Below are 18,236 nucleotides of genomic sequence, written 5' to 3' on the forward strand. Positions count from 1 at the left end.
CCCCTGCTGGGATGTCATCTTTTGCCCTGGGGAGCACATTAACTACATCCAAGACCTATCCTTACCTTAATATTTCAAGGGCTGCCTCAAGCTATAACTCCTTGGTCCAAATAAACTTCTCCATATGTTCAATGTTTACTACTTGTGTTATCCCTCCCTCTCACTTGGCATATACTCTTCCTTCTTGCTATCCCTACCACATACTGAACGTCTCCTTCATTCCTACTGCTGTGCTTTAACTGTTCACTTGTCATTATGCTACACCACACTGTCAGGAAAATAAAGGTAGTTATATTGCTGGAATCTAGTAAGAACTTTTAAATATAATGTAATGAATGAATGCATGAATGAACAAGTTAATTGATACATTATATTCCCAGGTATATAATGAGTGCTGTGAGGATAAGAATTGAGTCTTATAACTCCTTATAACCCCAGTCATGTAGTATAGGACTGGAATATAGGAGGGGGCACTTAATACATCTTTGTGACTGATGAATCTAAATATTTGTTTGAGTACTAAGTTGACATTATGTGACATACATATGTGTATATATATTTCTTTTGTAGTCCAATATGTAAAAAAATATTACTGTGATTCATCTAAATACTGTGTAAAATGAAGTGAATTGACCCAGATGATATGGATTCAGACGTGTGTAATTCAGCAAAGATTGGTAACAAAGTGAGATGTATATTAACTTTTTTTAGTATATTGGTAAGTAGTATTAAAAACACAATTTTTGGTTGGGTCTTTTGAGAGGATAACAATAGAATAGTCTGTATTTGCATGCTAAGTGTTTTACCAGGAAAAAACATTGAAGATGTGCCCGGTTCTGGTCCAAGAAAAAATACATTATTTTATACTCTTGAAGGAGTAAGATTCTGAACTCGAATCTGTTCAAAAAGTTGTGGCAGATAATACTGTGACCAGATTATTAAGTCATGTACCTTTCACTTTTCACTTTGTTAGCTATACTCAGCGTGTGGTTGGAAATGGAATCAAAGCCCAGTCTGGAAATCCCGAAGTCAAAGTCAAAGGAACCGATCCTGTGATAAATCAGATTATTGATAAACTGAAGCATGTTATTCAGGTAAGTGCCAATGCTCTATTTATTGGTATACTCAGTGATAACTAGGGAATGATGACTTTCCATTATATGTCATCAACCTGTTAATCCTATCTGATAATCCTACCTGAAACTGAGTACTGGAATAAATTATTTGTATCTAGAGTTTTGGAAGTATTTGGTTGAGTGATTTTCATATATAGTCAATGTGCAGCAGTATTTTAATGGATGGATAATATCTATCTGTAAAAGGAACCATGGTTTCAGGGTTTCGATAAATAATGAGACTCTCAGGATGAGCTTCATCCCTAACGAATAAGCTTTAGACATGGGAACTACTGTCACCAACAAAGAAAACACATAGAAGAGCATGGAAGATGCCAAAGTCACCTTCCAGGCAACTTTCTGAGCCTTGCTGTGAAGGTTTTTGCTGCCTTTTCAACAAAAGTTAAGTCATAAATGAATCACATGCATTTCTTGTATTTATTTCCTGTATCACCTTTTACATGTTACCTAATGGTTGTTTATGAGATACTTGTTTTATCTTTAATAATATTATTTAATTAAGTGAGTGTATACTGCTGTTTTTAATACATGGCAAGTAAAGCATGAAGGTATCTGTCAAAGGAATATTTCATCAAACTATTTGATTAATGAAAGCCAAATATTATATTACATGTTGTAAAAACCACCTTCCATTCTGCATCTGTTGGGGTTTGGGCTAAGAAGGGCTATTTTTTAAGTTATTAGTCTTTTTATAACAATTTATATTTTAATTTTTTCTAAGCAAAACTTCGTATGGATAGTTGACACTGACTTCTAGTGTTCTATGTCAGAATCTATACCTAAGCATAGTACTGAGTTTTTATTGATATTATTCCAGAGTCGTTGGTATGCTTCTCATAACTGTTCTGCAAAACTTAAGTTTATATGGGGCCAGTTCTTAGGATTCCATTTTTATGGGAGTCTCTACAGATTGAACAAAGCAAGATATGGGGGCTTGTGTCCAATACCAGAGATTTCTCCTTTTCAGGAGGCAATAATGGCTACTTTGCTCTTTCTGCGGCTGGTACATTGGGAAAACAGAGCTCTCACCCTGGAGAGCAGAATCAAATATAAGTTCCATTAGGAAAAGTATAAGAGAAAAGTGGTGCCGCTCACGGGCCCAGCCGCTCTGCGGCACGTGGGATCTTCCCGGACCGGGACACGAACCCATGTCCCCTGCATCGGCAGGTGGACTCTCAACCACTGCACCACCAGGGAAGCCCCTAGGATATTTTTTAATTCTTAAATTTCCAGTGGGCCAATAAACAATCTATTAGGAACTTGACACATAAACAAACTAGATTCCTAAGTATATGCCGATGTATATATGTTTTTGTTGGAGTTCCCCGGGAAAGAGACTGTGAAACAGAGATGTGTGTGCAGGAGGTTCACGGCAGAGTGCCCTGCAGTCAGTAAGGGGCTGGAGGGAGGGGCACAGCACAGAGGGAGCAACGGGACTGTGTTGTAGCTTTAACAGAAGCCTCGCCTGAACCCAGTAGGACCTCAGGAGCTGGGAGGCCTCTTTCAGGTTGTCCTGAGTTGAAACAAGGAGGTGGGTCTTCATTGTCCCACACTGACCAGTGATTGGATGAGGGCTAGTGGGGTGGAGGTAGGGTGTGTTAACTCAGCTCTCAGTCAGAGCCAACAATATTACATACAGCTAGAGGAACAAATGCCTTCATCTAGGTGGCACCTCACAGCATCACGGGCTATAATATGGTATGTAGATATGTATTATTCAAAAACTCTAGTGCACAATGGATCATAAAATCAAAAGATCTTTAATAAAAAGTGGTTCCTCTCGCTGAGAGACAGCAAAGCTTAGTGGTCTCCAACGTGGGCTAAGCATTCCCCAGGGAGTTCACAAGCTGAGCCACTGGAGGGCAGAAAGGAAATACAGAACTTCAATGTATATTTGTTCTGTCACGTTCTTTTAAGGTTTTGTGTTTTTTTTTTTGGTTGTAGGAAGGTATATAAAATATGTAACAGTGCAATAGCACATGCATATAGTTTAGAAATACATAAATATGTGTTGAGTGGGTGTGTGTTCAAACTGTTTTAATGGTATATGTATACACACACACACACACACACACACATACATATATTAGAAAAACAGATGGAAAACCCTGTTGTAGGCAATAAGGATGGAGCTGCTATATACAAAAGAATACATGTAAAAAAAACATATTCACAAAGAAATAAGTAGATACTCAAAATGTAGGGTTTATTAAAAATTCTTCACAGGAGGGTTCACTGATATGTTGCCCATTTGGCATGATATTTGACCCTTCTTGCTTCATAGATTTCAAAGCCATATCCTTTTCAAGGTGGCACAGGGAAATAATTCCACTTTTTTTTAGCACCCATGTTAAATTGAGTCCCATTCTTTCATCTTTATATTAGTGTGCAGATCTCCAATTATTCATGCTTAAGTTTCTTTCCAGAGTTACAAGAGAATATGAAATAAAATGCTACCTTTGAGGTCTATCTTTTTAAAGTCTACTAGGGTGATATGATTGAAATTTAGATTTTTACAGAAGATAGCAGAAAGTCATATTTTGTACAATATTCACCTGTAATGTCTTAGAACATGTTCTTTCCTAAGACAGCTGTACTGGAGATGAAGAGAAATTTTTGACTTTGCCAGACTTCTGACCGCTGGTCACATGTGTGTGTCCTAGTGGGAACGGCTGCTGTGCTGTAATATCCAGGGGCAGTTAAAAAGACCCACCACAGGGTCAGGTCTGAAAAGGTTCAGAAAACCGTCTTCTATAAGTGAGAATTTATTAATTTGAGAATAAGTGTGGAGCAAGGGAGGAAGTAGAAGAAGGAACATATTTCAGAATCTAATCTGTAGATTTAGGTGATCACTTATTTGCGTTTGGAGTTTGTTTTTTATTGTAATGGATATTAAATGCATTTGTCGAGAATACAGTATACTGTAAAAATGCCATCTCTCATCATAGGGGTAAGCAAAAGTTCCTCTTGTCCTTTTTTTTCCACATCTAAGTATATGGAAATAAGCCAGCCATATTTATTAGCAAAAACTGTCTCCATATGTTAGCCCCCAAACATCTTTCTTCTAGGCCTGCCATTGAGCACACCTCATTTTCTACCCTGTAACCTCTGCAGTTAGAGTCATTAAACAAGTGGGTAGGGATTTTACTTTGCAAATGCCACTTTGTAAATGTCTTAATCATTAATTTATTCAAAATATTCCACTAATACTTATTGAATTCCCACTATGGGCCTGGTTCCGCACAAGGCACTGAGGTTACATGGGTGAACAAAGCAGACACAACCCTGCTGTCATGGGATTTATATTCTAAGGAAAAGGACAATACAATGCCTGTAGCTGACAAATGTGAACAAATCAAGAAAACAGAACAGATGAGGTAGGGAAAGGCACTCAAGAAGAGAGAGCTTGTGGAGGCCATTCCAAGTTGGGGGGCGGCTGGATTGATACTGATTGACAAGGAATCATGGGAAAGGGAGAAGGAATCATAGGAAAACCGGGGAGAACTGTGTTTGAGGCAGAGGAAATAATATATTCAAGGACTTGTGGCAGGAGTAGGTTAATTGTATTCAGAGAACAAAGAGAAAGCCATGTGTCTGGAACAGAATGAATACAGAAGAGAAGAAAACATAAAATGAATTAAGGGGAAACTGGTAGGCTCTGGTAGGGCATTTCAGTTTTCTCCTAAGTGGGAAAGGAAACCATTTAAAGGCTTTAGGTGGAGTATGATGAATTTAATTTATGTTTCATAAAGATAATTTTGGCTTTACTATGGAAAATGGACCTGAAGAGCAAGAGTAGAAATTGATTGGGGCTAGAATAAGAAGAGTGGATAATATGAGAAACTGATGGATTTGGGTCAATCTGGCGAGTGGAGTTATCAGGAATTGTTGATGGATTGGAAACTGGGACAAGAGAAAGAGAGTATAAGGAAGATAATCAGGGGGGATGATAATGTCATGAAGTGAAAAAAGGAATTCTGGAAGTGGAGCGCATCTGGGGTTTGGTTGTTGGAGTTGACCAGATATTAATAAATGAATGGTTCTCTTAAATTTGAGATGCCTGTTAGACATCCCAGAGGCATGCACAGAGTTCATTGGCGACCCTAGAACTAGAAATGGACATTTGGGAACATCAGTATACAGATACTGTTCAAGTCGTGAGACTGTATGAGATTGCTACTTTCTTGTGAGAGTTTGTACCAAAACAATTAGAGGAGAATATAAAACAGCAGAATTCTATGAAAAATGTGTACTGTAAAAATCTACGAATGGAGAAATCATTTATTTAATGTATGTGGTACCTTGCAGATACTTAGAGATTTGATCTTGGACAGACAAGATATTTAGTAACATTAACTTTTTCTTACTGAAGAATTATGTCTCAGTTATAATAAACCAAACTTTATTATTTTAGAAAATTTTACCAATAGAAAGAGTAGAAAATAAATGGTATACCACTTACGAAACAACAAGCCTCAGGAAATAAGCCTTCTAGACTTTTTTGTACTTATGTGTACATTTGACTTCTTTTAATAAAACAGAGTACATTTGGTTTTGTGTCCCAAACTACTCACCTAACAACACATAAATTTTTTTTTCACAGAATTAAATATTCTGCAATATGGTTGCTAGTGCCTGAATATTCTATCATATGGTAGGACTATAATTTTATTTAATTCAAGCACCTTGAGTTGGATATTTAGGTTATTACCAATTTTCACGATAATAAAGACTACTAATAGGTATATCCCCTATACATAAATCTTTCTGCAACTTTTTTCTCTTGTGATAAATTTCTAAATGTTGTAACCAAGAATCTGTTCATTAATAATTTTAAGTATTTTGATAAATATTGCTAAATTTTTCTCTAGGAAAATTATAGGAATTTATATGTGAAGCAAATTATATATTTTAATTTTCCCTGCATATTGAGGGTGTAGGTGAGAGATGGCAATGACCACACATCAGTGTTAGGGAATATTATGGAGCTCTAGGAACCAAAGTAGTCAAACCAAAGTAGAAATGTTAGCCTGAGCTCCTGTCACCTGAGACTACACCAAGAATGGCCAAAAAAAAAAGGGCTTCCCTGGTGGCATAGTGATTGAGAGTCTGCCTGCCGATGCAGGGGACACGTGTTCGTGCCCTGGTCCGGGAAGATCCCACATGCCGCGGAGCGGCTGGGCCCGTGAGCCATGGCCGCTGAGCCTGCGCGTCCGGAGCCTGTGCTCCGCAATGGGAGAGGCCACAACAGTGAGAGGCCTGCGTACACCAAAAAAAAAAAAAAAAAAAAGGTCATGAAGAACCTAGGGGCAAGACGGGAATAAAGACACAGACCTACTAGACAAAATAAATATTTTTAATTAGAAAATAGTTTATAAGATTTTTCAGGACTTCCCTGGTGGTGCAGCAGTTAAGAATCTGCCTGCCAATGCAGGGGACACGGGTTCAAACACTGGTCCAGGAAGATCCCACATGCCACGGAGCAACTAAGCCCCTGCACCACAACTACTGAGCCTGCGCTCTAGAGCCCGCGAGCCACAACTACTGAAGCCCGTGCACCTAGAACCTGTGCTCTGCAACAAGAGAAGTCACCGCAATGAGAAGCCCGCGCACCACAACAAAGAGTAGCCCCCGCTCGACGCAACTAGAGAAAGCCCACGCGCAGCAATGAAGACCCAACGCAACCAAAAATATATAAAGATAAATAAATTTATGAAAAAAATTTTTTTTCAAGGTTTCCTAGAGAAAGGGAAAACAGCTTTAATTTTATTTAATTGTTTAGGACAAGCCCTATCTTTAAGTCCTGCCAAGAACAAAAATGCCAAGAAAATTCAATATAAATGGATAACTATGGATTATAGTTTTGTCCTCAGGGAATATTTCCGGCGCTTCGAAGTCCCCTCACTGCCTCTGCAAGTCCTTCTGAGCTGAGAACAGGGACCTTGGACAAAAGAGGGAAGTCATTCCCGGCTCCCCTCCATCTGTGATTTTGGCATCTTTCTCTAGATAAGCCACCATACAAACCCTCAGAGATACATTCCTGCAGTTTCCTACATTCCAGAACCTGTGCTTAAGGTGGACATTGCTTGTACCTTTGAAAACGACCTGTGATAAATATAGGGTAGCTGTTAGCCTTCCAGTGAGGAATTGTGTAAAGGACGGAATTTTAAAAGGTTAACATGAGCTTTCTTAGATGTTTGCATCAGCCTGAATTGCCCTTCGATAATAGATAGGAAACAGCGCTTGATTCCTCTTAGTACATCTGACAGAGGAAATGTATGAACGTTTTAATTCAGATTGTCTCTCCTAACAAGCTTATTTTGAAACTTCTCGGTCATATTGACTAAGTTTGTTTAGGGCAAAGCTGTCAGCAAAAAAGTCACAGTTATGCAGCAATTTACTTTTAAGCATTAAATAACATCTATCATCTTTCAAAGAAAATGATGTCAGCGGTTAAAATCCTAACTGCTGAGCGCTGTTAGTTGTGGACAGTAATGACCCACTGCTTAGAAATTACTTTACCTACTTTCAGTATGAAACATAAAAAGTAATATCACAGCAATTTTCTATAATTCTTTTATTGCCAGACCAATAAATGTTGCAGTGTTGTTAAAAGTAGTAGATTTAAATAACATTGTACGTCTTCAAACAATTCCAATACATATAAGATATTACCGGTTTCTATTAAATATTCATTTTTATGGAAAGACTAAACTTCTTTAGAAAAATGTCTTCATGTATAAAATAAATTTGATTTTTAAATGCGAGAAAGAGCAGTCATCATAACCATTTCTTAAAACCACAAAATTCGTAGATATTTTATAATGTGTATTTCAGTAATCACAACCTATGGCTTCAAGAAGAGATGAGAGACTTTCTTATTTTATGTAGGGAAAACTATGTTAAATTGCCTCTTTTCTTTTATCTCATTTTGTTCCTAGGATATCAATATGATAAATAGTGACTTAATAGCTATGATAGGTTAAGATGAGATTCTAATTGAAATCTCAATGTATGGTTATAAGGTTAGTGTTTATAAATACAAAAAAAATGACACAGAATTTTAAAAAGATACTAGTATCTCAGAATTTCTGAATTATGAAAACTGTCCAAGCTTTTTTCATTAAATCACCTACTATGAAATGCATTTAGGAAAACATTTCCTGTTATTAATAGCTTATAAGTCTGACAAAGAGCCAGTTGGTCAATTCCTAATTGCAAACTATTTGACCATGAGGTGTCAGCTGACTCTGAACTTCTTCCACTTCTACCAACTCATTTCCTTGCTTAGGAAATCACTACAGCACGCTGACTCCTTCCTCCTGATCTCCACTACACACTAATATCATGTCCCCAGGCCTACTTTATTAATATTCCAGAAGGACAGTCACTTCTTGATTTTGTATTAGCAATGCAGTAGTGACCAAAGCCTGTTTAGTTTTTGGTTCAGAAGAAAGTATTTGAAATGCACTCAGTAACGTTGAATGGTCATCTAATTTAGCAATTAGTTTGGTCTGAGTAAAGTCAAGGGAAGGTTGCTTTCTGGAAAGTGTGGTATAATGCATTGACTTCACTATTGGCCATTTCATTAAAAAAATCAATGGTCAGCATAAAACCAACCTTTTAAATTAGTGGACAATCAACTGGAAATGCAAGTTTCAAAACTCTTTTTGAAAGTAATGGGGTTTGGGTTGGCCATTGGCCATTTATTTTTTATTATTTAAAGAGTATGTAGCTGTTTTATGTTGGGTAAATATTTGACTTTATATTTACTCTGATGCTGCCACATCATTATTACCTATTAATATTTGAGCCATTTATCCAGCAGGTTTTTTTTTTTTTTTTTTTTTTTTTTTTTTTATGCGTTACGCGGGCCTCTCACTGCTGTGGCCTCTCCCGTTGCGGAGGACAGGCTCCGGACGCGCAGGCCCAGCGGCCATGGCTCACGGGCCCAGCCGCTCCGCGGCACGTGGGATCCTCCCAGACCGGGGCACGAACCCGTGTCCCCTGCATCGGCAGGCGGACTCCCAACCACTGCGCCACCAGGGAAGCCCTCCAGCAGGTTTTCTGTTTGTCAAACATATTGAGAGAATGTTGGACACTAAAACTTTAATATTTTTTATTTAGGTGATTTTTTTGTACATTTGTACAAAAACTTTTCTTAATTTTGTACATTTGTACAAGAAAAATTGTACATTTGTACAATTTTGTGCATGAATGTTGACAGCAGCATTATTTGTAATATTTGAAAAGTGGAAATAACTCCTTTTTCTCCCCTTTTGTTTAGAGGTGTGTTTTCTGGGGGGGGGGCTGTTATAGGAAGATTCGTGGCTCATAACTACCGCTAGAATATAGAACAGAATGAACCACAAGACAGGAAATAGAGGAACTAAGTGAAAAGTCAGATACTGACCTGCTTGTTTTCAGAATGCTAGCATGCAGGTACCAGCTACTTATGTAGAATATTAAATGACTCTTCTTTGAAGAAACTGATCAATTCTAGAACAGATATTTCCACATTCTGATTGGGCTTATACCCACTGAGAAGTTAATTTATCATCTAATTGAACGGTGGTGAAATCCTCTATTATGCCCTATATACATACAATAACTTCCAGTTGGCTTCTGATGCCCAATATCAATGGACAATCAAAGATCACTGTGCACTGAAGGAAAACGGGAAAAAAATAAATGTAAAAGAAAAAAAGAAATGGAAAAATATAGATGAGTATGAAGAAGAAAATATATAAGCTATATGAATATCCTCCAAAAAATGAGAGAATAGATTGTATGTTAAAAAAATACTAATATATTGCTCCTAAAAAATTAATGAAAGAATAAGAAGGAAGTTCAAAAATTAAAAGTATATAAAAATTTAAAATTCATTAGAAGGGTTTTCAAGATAGAGTCAAAAAATATTCTATAAAATAATAACAAAAAAGAGAGAAGGAAATAGTAAAATGACGAGATGTTAGAATTTTACTCTAGGAGATCCTTGTAATAAGAATTTCAGAGAAAAGAACCAAACTAATAGAGAGAAGGAGTTTATCATATAAATAATAAAGCACTTTTTTCAGAAATGAAGAGTCTTGACTCCAGATTGAGCTCACCAAGTGACCATTACAATGAATGAACACACACACACACACCACACACAATAATTATGAAATTTATGAATATTGAAGAGAAGATATTAAAATCTTCCAGTGAAAGAAACAAACCAAACAAAATACATACAAATGCATATGAAGAATGGGGATCAGATTTGTAGTTTCTTACTGACAGGAGTACTAGAAGCAAATGGAAAAGCAGTACCTTCAAATTATGAGGTAACTGATTTCTGACCTGAAATTCTATACATAGCTAAAATGGAAATCAAGTATGAGGATAGATTAAAAAGCTTTTGAGATAAGAATACACAAATTTATATTTTATATACCTTCTGTGTAAAGCTGTTGGCAAAGGGTGATCAAGAAATGAGAATATATGGGGTCCAGGCAACATGATGTTGAATACATCAGGTTAGGGAAAAGGATGACTGTGGGAAGGAATTTTGCAAGCCAAAAAGAAAAAAAAATTACTAACTTAATGTGTTGGAATGTATGAAAAAAAACATTTGACAGGCTTCCCTGGTGGTGCAGTGGTTGAGAGTCTGCCTGTTGATACAGGGGACACGGGTTCGTGCCCCGGTCCGGGAAGATCCCACATGCCGTGGAGCGGCTGGGCCCGTGAGCCATGGCCGCTGAGCCTGTGCGTCTGGAGCCTGTGCTCCGCAACGGGAGAGGCCACAACAGTGAGAGGCCCGCGTATCGCAAAAAAAACAAAAAACAAAAAAACATTTGACAGACTTGCTAGAGCATTTAAGGAAAAAGTTAGATAAATATAAGGCAAATTATGCAAATTGATAGATACCATGGCAATTGTAGATTATAGGAAAGCAAAAACCTTTATATGAAAAGATATATAATCATAGTACACTATTTCCCTGAACTGAATAAAATATTTGTAGATAAAACTATTACTGTAATCACAACTTTGCTAAAATTAAATTAGTTGTATGGGAAAAAGGAAAGTGGGTTGTGATGGTATAAACAGAAAATCAATAAATATTGCCAAGAATTGATAGTAAGAAACAAAATAAATGCCAATTTAATAAAGGTTTAGACATGTAAGGTTAATGCTAGAACAATCAGGTTGCTTATTGCTTTCACCAGGAGCAGGAAACATGGTCTATAAAGTGCCTTTGGGAGTAGAAATGCTTTTTTTTTCCTTTCTTTTAAATAGATCTTTTGGTACTACTTGGTTTTTTACTAAATATATTTATTACTCTGATAAACATAAATATAATTTAAAAAACTAAAGACAAACTGCATCATGTTTTATGTGGAGCTGCATCATCTGGTCTTCCATGTCTCAAACCTCATTAGCTAATTCCTCCCCTTCTTACACTAATGTTACATCTACTCTCCCTACATACACACTCATTGTTTCAGTTCTTTCAATATCCCAGGTTCTTTCTTACTTCTAGTTCTTCCATTCTATTTTTTTTAAGAAAAACGCATTATTATTAACTTTTACTTGGAAAAAAATTGTCTCTTTTTTTCTGTATCTCATAGTCATCCATTATGTCTCAGTTTCCTCCAAAGAAGGGCACATGTATTCCTGTGTTCTTCCTGGCACTCTGCAACTGACCTATGAGAGCGCTTCTTTAGAGAAGAAAAAATCAACTTTTTCTGTACCCAAATATCTTGGTTAGTCTGAGTTTAGTGTTTTGAACCATATCTTGCAAACTTGGCTAATATTTCTGTTTGGACTTGGCCGATCTTTTTGCTCTGATTAAACGTTGCAGAGAAACTCCTCCTCTAGCTTTTTCTGGATATTAATTCAGGTTCATAGTTCTACCACCCTCATTGAATTCTGGGAACCTAGGGTTATAGTAGTTCATAACGCTTCCCAATCAAACAATCCAGCTTTTCTCTTCTTGTTATTCACAATTTTCTGGGCCATGCGCCGTCCTCTGCTGGCAGCTGTCACAACTTGATTCCAAATACCCCAAAGTCTGGCATGCAAAAAGGAATCCATCTAATGATCTTCTGTAGCACTCCTTTGCCATGTGAGTGGCTCATGCATATTCTCAGCTTTCTGCAGGCGTTATGATGAGTCCATAATGCTTTGCAGACTCCGTAAATGTACTCTATAATCACTTGAATGTCATTTTATGAATGTGCTTTGAAGACGTACTTCGTCAGAGCAGAAGAGTTTCTGGATATGTTTCTTGCAATTCAGCAGCACTTAACCAGATGGCCCCCTATAGTTTTGAAGCAGTGAATGCACCTTGAAAGTAGGCTGACTTATGAGAGGAATGTGGTCATTGGGGATCAATGGGAAGGTTTCTTAGGCACAGGATATTGAAGAAGTGAAATAAATACTGTATAAAGATTCATTAAAAACTAAATGAAGTAAAAGGCCTATGATAAAATGAAAATATGAATTATAATCTTAAGAAATGTGATAAGTCGTATGAATATAAGTTCTGCATCATTATGTGTTTCACATTGATATGGTGGAAACTTAATTGGTTTCATTAGAAATAAAACAAATCATGAGTTTTATAGTAATGAGTTTGAATAGGCATTTATATACCTTTATACAAGGCAGGTCAGTTACTATTTCTGAGAATGATTATTTTGAAATTTTATATCTGGAAATATATTATCAAACCAGGTCTGAAACTCATTAAACAGATGGTAAAATCTAATTTAACTTCCTTTAATGCTCCTTTTCTTTTTATCTTATAAAAGCAAATGAGCTTGTCAGCTTTTAATTATAAAAGAGTAATTTGAATTTATTAGGTATATATAACAAACCAAGTTATTTACTATATCCTAGTGACTTCCTATTGTGCACATTCATTTTTAACTTAATGATAAGAAAATCTTCTCAAGATCTTTGTAAAAGAATCATATTATCAGAAGAGCAGTTTAAAATTTCTAGAAAATAAATGTTCTTAAGGCACTTAATAGATGTTGAAATGAGACCTAATTCTTAAGAGTTTTCAAAATATTTGATTTACACCCATTAAAATTGGTACAGAGTTTAAATTTCATAATTTCCCATTTTAAAAAATGTGATACATGCCTCAGACATATCAAAGTGAGTTATTTATATACTTCAATTATGAAATACATAGTTTTGACTGTATTGTGTTTTTTCATTGATGAAAATTGAGTAGCAAAATTATTTGTCATCCAAGGACACAATAACTTTATTAGAAAAGTAATTTTCTATGTCTGTTTCACAAATACTCTCATGACTAGTGGCTTTTTCATGTTTCTGTGCTAATTCATTATAGTGTCACCTTTTACCCAACCTTAAAAATATCTCTTTTTCTGATATTTTAAGAATGTATTGCATCTCAACATACAAATGCATTTCTTGGATTTGTAACAAGGGAAAATATCCAAGGAATTATCCATTTAAAATAAACCTTTATGCCTAATGTCGCTTGTGATGCCTTTTGACTACCATCTCCATTATGTTATGGGCCATACTTGTATTTCCTCATTGTGTCTAGCAGAGAGCATGGAAACATAAAAAATGTTCAATATATATCTATTGAACAAATGAATGAAATTTATAGTTAAATTGCTCACTATATGTAAAATTTAAATGAAACAGAATTTGATCATTAGTAATGATCAAATACTAACAGTAACTATTTAATGTCATTCTAATTACAAATAATATGCTTTCAGTCTTGGATTATAATTTTTAAATTCCTGTGCCATTTTACTCATTTGTCTACTCATTTATTCACTGAATAAAGCAGTTTAGTATCCACTAGGTGTCAGGCATAATAATAGATACAGGGAGTACACAAAATGATTTAAACGAGGATGTTGATGAGAAAGTGTATTGCACTTATGAACTAGTCTTCTTCTCATCAAGTAAGGGAAGGGAGTCTGACCATGTCTCTGTACTTTATTCAGCAAATATTATTAGGCTGTATTATGGATCAGGAGATTTCCTAAGTAGTGGGCATACAAAATTGAATAAGACCGTACCTACTTGTAGTAAAACACTGTCATAATAAAAAGGTAAAGGAATTGATTTTGTAAGCTTTATAGTAAGATTTCTGATATAGCTTCAGAGAATTTGTCCCAGTTCCAGGACTAGAAGCCATTCAACTGAGATTGAATATGAAATGAATGAGAGGATATTTAATAAAATACTGTGGTACCATTTACTTCAATTAGAATATAATTATAACTTACTTTTTTAATTGTGATGTGTCCGTAATAGATGTGATGACGGAATAATAGAAATGTTGGACCGTGACACCTTTGAAGCAGTCAAGCTATTGCCACGATAATTTTGTGTTTAAAAACCAAGTAAAACTTAGTGAAATACATCAATAAGTATCTTCGTTTACTTGTTCATGCATCTGTTGTCAGCTGTGATTCAGCTGGTCTCTGCTGGGCTGGGCTGGGTTTTGCTGGAAGTCCAGATCGGTTGCACATGTTGGTCATCTTTCTCAGATCACAGAACCGGAAGCATGTTATTGTTATGACAGAAGTCAGGAGTTCAAACCCACCTGTGCAAAAACATACCAAGCTGCTGCTGCAGTAGAGCCTCTAAGATAAGCCTTTGGCCAAAGCAAAGTCACACAGCAAAGACCAAAGGCGAATAGTGAGAAGTACATCCCTTCCCACCCTCAATCCCCCACCCAGGGATGGAGATGGGGGAGAGAGTGAACAATTGCCCCAAATGATCTAATCTACCAAAATCTTGAAGATTTTAAAGTCATAAAATCATTGGCATTGTTTTTCTTTTTTTGAATAAATCTTTGCATAGACACGATACAATAGAAAGGTCCTATTTGAACTCTTCCTTCATATTCGTGAGATTGCTACATATATTCCACTCTGATTATTTTTTTCTTCGTGTACAAATCTGAAAACTGTATACTTAAATTTATTAGATCAGGAAAGGCACAACAACTTAAATCATCGCATAAGAAATATTTCTCAATATTTTTAACGTTTCATGCAATTGTTAGTATTTTCACAGCAAAATACTTGGAATGATAGAATTTATCAATAGGTCTAAGTCAGATATTGATTTAACAGACTACACGAATCAGAATAAATGACAAATGAAAATATTACACTTGAAATATTTGAGCTGCAAGTGAGATTGGATTTTCATGTTAAACATTTGGATTTTAATTATTTTGTTAGGGTTGGTTTATTAAAACATAATTAGTAACATTGGTAGAAAAACATGAGCTATAATTAAATCATTTAAATAATCACTTCTTGATGTCTTAATAGGCCAGATTTCAATTAATTAAAGCAGATAAAAGTTCTCTATAAGTACAATTTATTATCAGTAAGCTTGCTTTTCTAGAAATGATAGGAAATTTAGAATTCTGCATTAGCATTTAATAACAACATGCTATTCTGATAGTGATGCGTTACAGTTATCTACAAAACATGCTACAAGGCAGAAATATAGGTAATTAGAATGATTGCAACCTGTTTGCCTTTGGCAATTATCAATAGTAGTAGAATTTTTTATCATTAGAAAAATATAGATGATTTTAGAAATGGACTAGTTCCATTTTCTATCTAGAAAGAACTACTTATATACTGAGGTTGTGTTTACAGAATACCAGAGTTTCCAAACATAATGTGTTATTTTCTGTTTCTTCTATTCCTCGCTGAAAATTTGTTCAACCAAACAAGCTATTAAATCTAATAGTACAGAGAAACTAGTACAGACATCTCAGACTGTTTCTTGTATTTTCTTAAAGGAAAAGAAATAATTATTAGCAGAAGATCTACCTTCCCAATGACTTCATTTCCATGTCCGTATCGCAGTGATAAATTTCATGGGTTGGGAGGAGCAGTCTGAGATATCTATACTGGTTTCTCTATACTACTAGATTTATAACTTGTTTGGGATAAATTGAGAGATTGGGATTGACATATACACACTACTAGATATAAAATAGATAACTAATAAGGACCTACTGTATAGCACAGGGAACTCTACTCAATACTCTGTAATGGCCTATATGGGAAAGAATCTTAAAAAAGAGTGGATATATGTATATGTATAACTGATTCACTTTGCTGTACACCTAAAACTAACACAACGTTGTAAATCAAGTACACTCCAAACACCTGTTTCACTCAGGGAGCGTAGTTGTTGTAAATAACTTTAACAAGCGTTTACTCTACCTGCTTTCATCATAATGTAATTTTATATAACAGTCCCCATGGGAACAAGCAGAAGGGCTTGTATGGAGTATCTCTACGTGACTCCATTAAGTAAAGAAATAAAAGTTGTGTTTGGAAAGTGATCAGGTTGATAGACTTTGTCTCTATGAAACAAGTGGCCATGCATTATGTTTTAGTATGGGAGGTCAGAGAGAAGAATTCTCAAAATTTATTTGTTTTGGCAGCCAACGATTGGTCACACTGCACGTTTCAAGGTTACAAAGGAACCTCGTGGTGGGGCAAATGCAGGTCAGGAGAAGACGCTTACTTGTGCTCAAGGCTTTAAAATGAAGCCAGAGCAGGAGTTCCAGAAGTTGGCAATATCAAGAAAGCAACCTCTGGAAGCAGACAGCCAGGGGACTCCAGAAATCTCTTTTCAGACCCTACATCCCTGGACTTTCAGAAATCATCACCCTGTTCTCCATTACTAAAATGTAATTCATGGTCACAACAACATAAAAATCAATTAAAAAATAAAAACAAAAAAAACCAAGCTCATAGATACAGAGAACAGATTGGTGGTCCGAGGTTGTAGGGTGGGAGAAATGGGTGAAAGGGGTCAAAAAGTAAAACAATTTTACAAAGAAAGAATTTCAATACTGAAAGCCACAGCTCTGTGGCTCATCTTGATGGATATAAAATATTGTTTATATGAAATAACATTAAAAAGAAAAATGGAATATAAAATAGTAATTTTAATAGAAAGTAATAGATTGATTATACCCATAATGAATTCTGATATGTACATTAGTAAAGATAGGTTATTGTGAATAATATAAATGGTTTAATATTATTTTGGTAAGTTTAAGTTTGGAAGGAAGTTACAATGGAAGAATAGATGTGCAGAAAGATTCAATACAACTTAAGAAAAATCAGTTTGCCACAAGTGACCCTCCAATACTAGCCCATGAAAAGCCCCCTTAGAAATCTCTGACGTTCTCAGGGTCAAATGTCCACAGTTCGGTGGCCATGACTTTATCTAAATCCATTGGGACCCATCCTAGTCACATGCTCCACCATCACCTTTAGTTTTGTTGTTCTATGCTCTGCTCAGATCAGAAGCTACAGGTCGTTTGAGAACCAAAAGTGCAGGCTTACTGGAAAAAAAAAATGAAAAAGATAGTAAAAGATAGATCAAGGGACTTTATAGCCACAGCATGTCTGAGGTCTGAGGTAGCAAAACATGAAGAGAGAGAAAATAGGGAAAGCTAGCAGGAAAGGAAAGGGGCATAATACTAACTAATTTCTTAAATTTTGACTCCAAAGAAATAACAGTATTTCACAGACTCTCTTCTAAACACCAATTTCACAAATGTAAATTTTTTGAAAATTTCACTCTTAATCCCTTTCCTTGACAGTGAAGCCCAGAGGAGGATACTTGGATTCAATTTCCATCACAGCCACCCTCCCAATCCTATTCTGAAGGATTCAGAAATCTTTCTTCAGTTGAGCAGGCTTCAGATTTCGTTCTGATGGTTCTGACAATTTCTATTTAGATCTGTCTCCTTCTAGTCTTAATACTCTGTAATCCCTTGAGCTTTTTTGGTTATTAGTGGACTGCTTGTGCTATTATTTTAATAATAACAATGTGATGGATAACTTGACAGTTTATTCTTAAATGTCTGTGAATTTTACTCATTAACGTTTCTAAAACATTCACCAGAATTTAAGTATTCCAAGTCAAGTGGTCACTAAAGTAGGGAAAAAAACCATATTTATGCATATGCCTTTCAAAAAACAGAAATGTACCACTTACTTTTAAAATGCATATACTTTGTTCTTTTTTTCTAGAGTTTTGGCTGGATTGTTTGCTGTA

General features: G+C 35.7%; 1 protein-coding gene across 1 annotated transcript in view; it reads left to right on the top strand.

The window, feature by feature from the left end:
• GPC5 (glypican 5) overlaps window positions 1–18,236 on the top strand; it is a 1,374,959-nt gene that overhangs the window by 442,275 nt on the left and 914,448 nt on the right. Inside the window, exon 6 of the mRNA XM_032610694.1 lies at window positions 974–1,094. Within this exon, the coding sequence (XP_032466585.1) occupies window positions 974–1,094 (121 nt within the window). The remainder of the gene's footprint in view (window positions 1–973; window positions 1,095–18,236) is intronic.

This window comes from Phocoena sinus, chromosome 18, assembly GCF_008692025.1.
Source record: "Phocoena sinus isolate mPhoSin1 chromosome 18, mPhoSin1.pri, whole genome shotgun sequence".
Taxonomy (NCBI): domain Eukaryota; kingdom Metazoa; phylum Chordata; class Mammalia; order Artiodactyla; family Phocoenidae; genus Phocoena; species Phocoena sinus.